This window comes from Microtus ochrogaster, chromosome 10 (genome assembly GCF_000317375.1).
Source record: "Microtus ochrogaster isolate Prairie Vole_2 chromosome 10, MicOch1.0, whole genome shotgun sequence".
In the NCBI taxonomy this organism is placed as follows: Eukaryota; Metazoa; Chordata; class Mammalia; order Rodentia; family Cricetidae; genus Microtus; species Microtus ochrogaster.
This window is the reverse complement of record NC_022016.1, coordinates 25,935,772-25,945,159: the sequence shown is the minus strand read 5'-3', so window position 1 is coordinate 25,945,159 and position 9,388 is coordinate 25,935,772. Positions and strand designations below refer to the sequence as shown.

General features: G+C 38.2%; 1 protein-coding gene across 3 annotated transcripts in view; it reads right to left on the bottom strand.

Moving 5' to 3' along the window:
• Window positions 1–9,388, bottom strand: part of Focad (focadhesin) — a 290,677-nt gene that overhangs the window by 160,096 nt on the left and 121,193 nt on the right. For all 3 annotated transcript variants that reach the window (XM_005352710.3, XM_026781891.1, XM_026781889.1), the window contains exons 12-14: window positions 2,255–2,359; window positions 1,706–1,807; window positions 1,119–1,249 (exon numbers count right to left, since the gene is read on the bottom strand). In XM_005352710.3, the coding sequence (XP_005352767.1) occupies window positions 1,119–1,249; window positions 1,706–1,807; window positions 2,255–2,359 (338 nt within the window). The remainder of the gene's footprint in view (window positions 1–1,118; window positions 1,250–1,705; window positions 1,808–2,254; window positions 2,360–9,388) is intronic.

Sequence of the window (9,388 nt, the reverse complement as noted above, 5' to 3'; positions counted from 1 at the left end):
GTCCTGAGTTCCTTGCTCGTGCTCCCTCTCCTTTTGCTCCTGATTTGGACCTTGAGATTTCTGATCTGGTCTGATAGCCAACCTTTCCTGTACCCCAACCTTCTGTGTAAAATAAGAATGTCAGCGTCTTGTCTCTGAAATCTGTTTTATGCCAAGATTTTAATAAAATCCAGACACATGGGTCTTGGATTACATAAGTGTAGCTTTTTTGTACCTTAGACTGTTATTATTTTATGTTAACTGATAGGCCCAGAAAAGAGACAGAACTGTTAGGGTTTAGACTCTTAAACATTCTAACTCAAGATTTTACTGGAAATAGGAATCTTCCATGTAATCAGCAATGGTGTCAACCTACTACCCACCCTGAGGATGCTTCATTTATACTGGGGACATGCATAGAAATGAGAGAATATTCACAGGAATTCTACAACACCACGGTCTAGCTCATGTGAAGCTACTGAACTAGGAATCATGTCAAATGCACGCAATCTAGTTCCCCTATAGTTTTACCTGCCCCATTCAAGGGATGAAAAGAAGAAACGAAACATTAGCTAGGGGAGCTTTACTTGTGTTGTTTCGTTCTTAGCTCTTTGATTTATCCCTAATCCAGACCAGGAGTCGGTTCTCTGTCTTCATGTTTTCCTAAAAGCTTAGAGGATAGAAGGAAACCCAACATCATTTTCTCCCGACAAGCTACAATAAGGCTTTCCTGCAATAATGCTTACAAGACTCTGGCCTGAGAGGGGAACTGTAGCACACATCTGCAATCTCAGGAATGAAGAGGCTCAAACAGAAGAATCAAGGCCAGTCTGAGAAGCCCAGTGAGACCCCGTCTTAAAAATGAAACAACAATGAACTGCTCATGCCTACAGTCTACTGCCTACTTGTCATGGATTTATATACAGAAAAATAGAAAACATGACATGATATATGTTACTATACTGTTAAATTATTGCCCAGAAAAGGATATAAATACACTATATAGGAAATGTAAGACCCAAATTAAAAAGGAAAAACATACTTGATTTTGAAAAATAATATATCTTTTTGTGTTACAAAAATAAAAGCAAAAAGTAACCTATTATGGCATGCATCCTGAAGAATTAAGCCCATCTTACCTCTGTTTACAGATATCTCTGATGGATGCAGCTTTTGCAATCAGTTTCTCCCACTGGAGCTCCTTGCCCACAGAGAGAGAGGGCACGTCAGACATGGCCATGAAACGCTGAAGTTCAGGGTACACACGATCCTAATAAGACAATTTGACAAAAAGAGTAAATTTCCTAACTCAAGCTGAATAATGATTATTTCCTTTTATGCAGCATTTTCACCTCCAAATCTTGGATTTGCATTGGAAATTATAATGTATCGCTGCTAATCAGCAGGGAATGCTGTTGTGATTATGGAAACTTTCCAGATCACACCCTTTCTACAAAGGCTTTTCCCACTGCAGCATTCCTATTGCTTTATCAGACAAATGGAAAGATGCCAGGCATAGAGCATAGGATTATTTTATGTTCTCAATTTCTGGATCAAACACAATTGACTATTTTACAGATCAAAAAACCACAATAAATCACAATTTGTCAATGCAGTCATTGATAACACTCAGTACTATGGTAATAGTAAGTCACACTGTCACAAAATCCCTCTCATCAGAAAAACTAACGTGTTTACCATGCAACAAGTGTAAATATAAGCTTACCTGCTTTTCCCACAGAGATGTCAACAGGCGCAATGTGACAGCTCTAAGTTGTGGAGTGGTTCCAAGCAGTTGAATTACCCGCAGAATCTGCCCTATGCATACCTAAGAAAATATTAAGTTAACTATTTTCACGAAGGAAGGCAACTTCAAGGTTGCAAAAGGCATTTTAAACTCTTTGTTATAAATAAGAACTTGAGTGTAAGCTTACTTAGCTCGACTCTCCTAAGAAGAAAGGAGATAGGTTTGGGAGGGACTAGTCAGCAATTTAGGGAGCAGGGGCCTAATCTTAGAGCAGACAATGTGAAAACAGATATTTAGAGATTTAAATAAATTTTTACATATTATAATAATTTTACATTAGCTACTCTAAAACAAAACTAAAAGGGGAATGAAGGATCATGGAAAATTAGGACTTAAAATTTTATAATATGAAACAGAATATTATAATAATTTTATAATATGAAATTTTATAAAATATGAAATCAATACCAACTATTTAGGTTTCTCCCCTTCCCTCCCCAAAAGGAATCAGTCAGTTGATATACTAACCTTGTGAACACCAAGTGTCGGTAAAGTATACAATATGTCATTGTATAAGACAGGGTCTAATGGTTTTCCCAATTTGAACATCAAAACTGGAATCAGATTTGGAACCTAAGAAAAATTTAAAAGACAAGTAAATTGGGCCTTGTTGTGAACTCCACAAAGCAATTCCCAGCTCTTAGTTCTTCAAGGTAAAAATATGACTGTGGATGAATTAGAAGGCTTAGAAATGCCAGCTACTGCCATTAACAGCGATTTCATACTAGCACTAATATTTCAACTCTATTATAATGAGCTTCCAAACGTAAACTGAAACATGTATTTCTTAAACAACTTTGACACTAAATAATATGAAAGTTAATATATAGTCTACCCCAAGGAAGTTTATAGTTCAGACAATCAACGCTTAAGCTATACAAACAACAAATAGGTCCACATAGTGATATATCCAATTGGTTATTTTTGTATGAAATAATTAAAATCCACAAAGGGGGACAGTATTTTAAAATATCTCTATAAGCTCCTGTTTCAATCTCTGTGCATAACACAATAAATGAGAAAATAAATTTATTCATTGATCACAAGAATAAATGTTCAAATGGCAATATTTCCCACACTGATTTCCATTCAGCAAAATCCCTATTAAAATCCCAGCTGAATTATTTGGTGTGGGACACTAGTCCTAAAAGCACGGGATATTGAATAGCAGAAACAACCTCAAATACCTGTATAATTCTTAAATACAGTAAAAGAAATTAAATTATCTACTTTCGGTGACTGAACAGTATTTTACACGTATTACAGCTTAATAAGCCTCTTTAAAATTCAGTTCAAGAACTGGGCAGGCGTGGTTGCCTCCTAGAGATTGAAGTGGAGTCCCTATTGCTGAAGACACCATGAACTGCAGTCACAGGACTCAAAGGGTCTGAGTTGGAGTTGACCTAGAAACCTCTTCCCTGTGCACTAGCTTTCATCATACTAAAAGACGCTATGCAAGCTGCCAGGAGGGGTGGGCATCAATACTCCTATCCCACTGGGAAGTCTATGAATCACATCAACAAGCAGCATAACAAGATCTCCCTGAAAGGGCAATAGTGGCATTCATGACTTGGGGGTAACCAAAAGCTGTCTAATTGGACATAAGGCCTGCTTACCAGAAGGGAAATCGTGTCTGGTCCTAGAAACCTACCCAACTACCCAAAGCATGGATCTTGGAGGACAACTTCTATCACCTCTTGACCAGACTAACAAGCCTACGATCTGCAGCCTAAACACAGACACTACACCCAAAGGCAATGCAGCTCTCATCCCTCATCAAAGAAACTTCTCTTTGGAGTGGACAGAGACCCTGACTCTGGTCAAATGCAGAGAACAAATGATTACAGTGTGCCCACCCACACTGGACACATCTACAATACAGCTCCTACACCTACAAATCACGAATATGGGGCAGGATAGGGAGGAGGGCAGAATGATTGTAAAAGCCCAGAGGATCAGAAAACCTGCTGTAAGATTGTGTCTTCTGAAAAGGACAGGGAAACGTCACCTAGGCTCCCTCCACAATAAGGCTGCCTAAAAACACCTGAAGGACAATATTAATATACATTAATATTATATGTGTTAATGTGCAAAGAGGAAATCCCACATGGGCATATACCTAGACAAAGAACTATAAACAACTAATACCTAATGAGAGAGAAAATTAGTTTTCCCTGGGGATGAGCCCCTTAATTGTTATCCAATACCAAGGGTCAGTCTTGAAACCATATACATAGAAACAACACTAAACAGACTAGCCGGTTGTATTGATATATTTATGCATACATATATGTAATAATAACAAAAAAAGCCAGAGCACAGGGTGCATAGGGAGGTTGAAGGGAGGAAAGGGGAGGGAAAAGATGCAATTAAATTTTAGTTGCAAAAAAAATGAAAAACTACTTTGCAAAGGGCAAAAGAAGAAGAAAAGTACTTGACACAGAGGCATGGACCCCATCCCCAGCACTAAGGACACTAAAGTAGGAGGACTAGAGATTTGGGGCTGAGTTGGTTATACAGTGAGCTGAGGCCAGAACAAACAAAAACTCCCTTTAAAATACTGTATGCTTCTTCACTATATTTCAGGCCTTAGCTTGGTCGACCAAAACACAGTACAAAAACTAACCTCCCACTCCACATCTGAAAGGCCTGTGTCCCACATCTACTCAAATCTTCTATCTTAGGAAGCCCATTTCTTCCAAGCTTCTTAGAAGGCACTGCTTTAATTTCAAGAAGGAAAAATGTCCTCTTAACCCTACCACCAAAACGTGTGACAGCTAAAAAATTCATTTGCTAATGATCCTTGCCATAGTATATCACAGCAGCACGTGGGCTTTGCCTGCGCTGGCCACAGCCTCGCAGTACACAGCCCAAATGCCTAAGTGTTTTCACAGGTGCTGGGCCTTTGCTGGAAAGGAAACTCCATTGCTCTCACTTTGGACAAATAAGGAAAGACAATTTTTTTGAACTGGCTTCTTATTTCCCATTTTAATTAAAAACAAAAGGTTATCTTAGATTGCTTTCCACTGGTCTTAATCAATTATCCCTCATGTGATGGCTTCTACCAGGACACTCTGACAGACCCTTAGTTATGGGAATGGCAATCAGTGCACTTAGTGGCATTTTATAAAATAGTGTATTTAATCATGTGGCTCTTAAACAAATGCTTTAATTATACTGTCAGGAGAGAAATAAAATACTGTATTTGTGCTCTAAAAGTACTGTCCCTTTAAGAGCGTTGGCCCTCAAGAATTATTCACCCTTTACTCTGCCTGGTTGAGAAATAAAAAACAATGTCAGAAATGTTTACACTAAGTAATCTTTGACTAAATATCACTCTTATAATACAATAGCCCAAAATGAGTAACCACATAAGCGAAAGAATAAAGAAAGATACTGCACTGGATAAACAGGTATTAAGCACATCTATGAAAAATATTTTGCCTGGAAGTATGGGTTGCTATTTTCCTAATGAAACACTGACCCGTGTATTTCTTTACCCAGATGCCATCACCAGCTCCTGAGCCTCCTGCTCTTCTAGCTTCTATTCAGCACAGGCAGAAAACAACAGAATGCTCAGACTCTAGCTGGGATTCAGGGTCAACCATATCCTGCTCTGGTCCATCTTGCTCTCTGGCTTCATAAAGCACAATGTTTTCTCTTTACAGACTCATAGAATTCAAGTCGCTGATGAACAAATCGATTTAAAACGTGTAATTGGGACAAAAACCCTAAGACTATCAGCAGATTTCTCAGCAGAAATTTCACAAGAGAGAAGGGAATAAATGCCTACTCAAAATGATATATTGGGGGGGGGGGAGGGCAAACCAAGAATATTGAACCTAGCAAAACTACCAAAACACTACAAATATCAGGGGAAAAAAGGCATCTTCAGACACATAAAAGCTTGAGACCTACCTAAAGGGAAATGTTAAAGAGACCCCTTCCAAACAAAAAGCAAGTACACTTGACAATAACACAGAAGCATAGGAAAGTATAAAGCTTGCTGGAAAAACAAATACATAGACAACCAAACTTCTGTAATAGCTAACATGAGACATATTATGTTTTTTCTCATTTATTTGGTTAAGGATATGGGGAGGCATGCCACAGTTCATGTGTAAAGGTCAAAAGACAGGCTGAGAGTCAGTGCTTTCATTCTCCTATGTTGGTTCCCAGAGTCAGACTCGAGCCATTAGGATTGGTGGCAAGCACCTTTAGCTGCTGCACCATCTTGCCGGCCCATATATCATCGTTAATTCTATTATATGAGTGAAAAGACAAAAACATAAATAACAATAGCTACAAAATATACAAATAGACATAGTAAAGAATATTCCAAAGACCTTCGTGAGGATCCAGGGGACTCCAGGAGGCAGAACTCGGGAGTGGTGCACACAAAGCACTTCTCGTTTTTATTATTAAAGCAAAAGAAACCTGAGATGACGTTTCAGTTAGTATAAGCAAATACAAGTACAGGGAGGGATTCCACCTGGTGATATGCCTTATCATCTCTGGTCATGTGAAAAGAGCTAAGAGTATTCCTTCCAGGCATCTGCGTTACACTCAGAGATAATGCGGACGTGCTAGGGCACTCCCTTCCCATCCTAGGTTTCAGGTCCATTCACTTAGTAGAGTTCATCATTTCTAGAAGGCCACCTTGTAGAAACAGCATTCTGCACTCTGCCCCATCCACAGTTAGAGTAAATGCACAGCTTCTTACACAGGCTCCCACATCCTTGGAGTTAACAAATGTCAGCTCCTACATAAGACTTTGTCCTGTGAAACATGGACCTAAATTCTATGTATACACATTTGTTTGCCATTTACCAAAGAGAAACAAATAATAATATATACAAGGTCATAAATGAAAAGATAAAACACATGTTATATCATAAAACAGGGAATATGATTGGATGGTATCAATAAGCATAGACATATATTAATCCAAGAATTTTAATACTTAAAGTGCCTTTTAAAAATTCTTCATTCTTGGGGCTAAAGAGTTGGCTCAGTGGTTAAAAGTACTTATTCCTACAGAGAACCTGGGTTCAGTTCCTACCTCCACATGGCAGCTCACAACCACTTGTAACTCTAGTCCAAATGGATCTGATATACACTTCTGACTTCTTTGGACACCATGCCATGGACATGGCGCACAAACACACATGCAAACAAAACATTAGCACACATAAAATAAAGTAAATCTTTTTAAAAAATAAAATCTTCATCTTTGTTGGATGCAGTAGTAGCATATGTGTGTACTACCAGTTACTTGGAAAACTGAGGCAGTAAAATCTCTTGAACCCAGGAGCTGTAAAGTATCCTGGATTGGGGTCTCTCTCTCTCTCTCTCTCTCTCTCTCTCTCTCTCTCTCTCTCTCTCTATCATATGCATGCAAACACACGCACACACACATACACACACACACAATCACACAATTCATTCTACCAAAAAAAGCACATAATATACAATTAGACTTTTTAGTATCAATTCCTTTCCTTAATTACTTGGCAATTGTAATTATAGCACCTGTTTATTGCTTAAGTAACTCATTGGAAAGCAGTCCACTGGCCGGTACTGAAAAGCTAATTATTTTCTCCACTTATAAGAAATGCACCAACTTCAAAAATAAGCTAAATGTGGTATTATTTTACTCCTCTGAGATTCAATTATAGTTACATCAAAACATGATCGTTAAGCAAATAGTCTAAAGCAATGGTTCTCAACCTTCCTAATGCTGTGATCTTTTAATACAATTCCACATGTTGTGATGACCCTCAACCACAAAATTATTTCACTGTTTCTTCATAACTGTAATTTTCGCCCCTGTTGTGAATTGTAATGTAAATATCTGATGTGCAGGATAACAGCATATCAGGATAAGGTGACCCCTGTAAAAGGGTGATTTGACCTCTCAAAAGACCCTCAAGTTGAGAAATGCTGGTCTAAAGTCTTGACATTTGGTCTTCGGGAGTCAGTTAACACAGAGAGAAGAAAAGAACCTAGGCTAACAGAGCAGAGCATCATCTATCCATGGGGCCACATCTCTCTAGCCCTGTTCTAACCCGGCTGGAGCACCTGCTCTGCAGTGACTCCTCTACACACATGGGATGTAGCACTCTCAGTTCCCTGCACACTTGGGGACACACTGAAGCTCATATAGAGGTGAGGACTGGATCAAAGCAACCCAGCTTCAAAACCTCTGTGGCCGCTCCTTAGCCCATACCAAGTTCAGGAATGTCACCTTTTCACCTCTTCATCCCTCATTTCTTACACACAAACAATACTTTTAAAATACATAGATTACCCTAAATTCTTCTCTAAGCTGACTGAATACTGTCATCAAAATGAGCCTTGCAGTAATGTTGCAATACTTTATAAATAGGTATTAAAAGTCTACCATTTGCAAAGTATTCAAAAGTATGATTATCAAATTAACCAGGAACCAGAAAATTTTACCTGTCAGATAAAGGAAGGGTACCATGATGTCAAAAACAGACAATCTCAGACTTGAATGTATGAATTTCCCAATACATTAAAAAAAATAGTTCAACAATTCAGGAGCTCCAATAATCACTGCACACCACAGTAGGATGAATTCAGACAGTGTATCAGTAGAGGAGTTTAAAGCGTGTAGGCTATATCCCCAACAGAAGTGTGGCTTCCTAAGAAGTTTCATTTCCTTTTGATTCCTGACTTTCAGAAACAAAGGGTGCACACGCGCGCACGCATACACACACACACACACACACACACACACACACACACACACACACACATACAAATATGCTAAGAAATTTAAATCATGAAAAAAAAATAGTTGACCACACTATGAAAATGTAGCTACCAAAAAAGAAAAAGGGATATAACTTTACCAATTGCTAACATATTGGTAACTAAATTCCTGGAGGCATTAATTTTCACTCATGAGCAAATACAACTTTTATATTTCTACCATGTGAGTTCTCAACCATTGGAGATCTGATTGTTATATCAGAACTGAAGTTAAAGGCAAATAACCTATAACTGATGTACAACATGGGTATTTCTCCTCTCAATATTACCCAAAGTCAATTTCTGCTACTTGTATAACGTTGGGAATGAGTTTTTTTATCAGAAACTGAACCAAGTGTGTGGAAATTGTACAATGGCATAAACTAAGTACATGAACTAAGTAACTATGCACTAAAACCAGAGAATCTTAGTATTTTTGAGTTAAGTAAAAACAGATTGCTCAAAGAAACCATGAGTCAAATTAACTTCCTAGGGTATGAAAATCCAGCAGAGACTAATGTAACTGCAATGCTAATCCGTACTTTGGTAACGGGAAGAAAAACGGGCCAGCACAGTTGGCTAATTGTCAAGTCTGACTCCAAAGTTTCTTTCTTGCTTCATTGCTGAAAACTTCAAAGTTTTAAGTATTATATCTCATATCATTAATTTTATAAGGTCTTAATTCATTAAATAAGGTCTAAGTGAATGATGATAAACAACTGACCTAATTAGAATGTTAAACTAACCAAGATTAGTGCAAAGGATGAGGAACAAAACGAACAGCCCAGAACATTATGGGGGAGGTGGTGCTGCTCTAAATCTCTG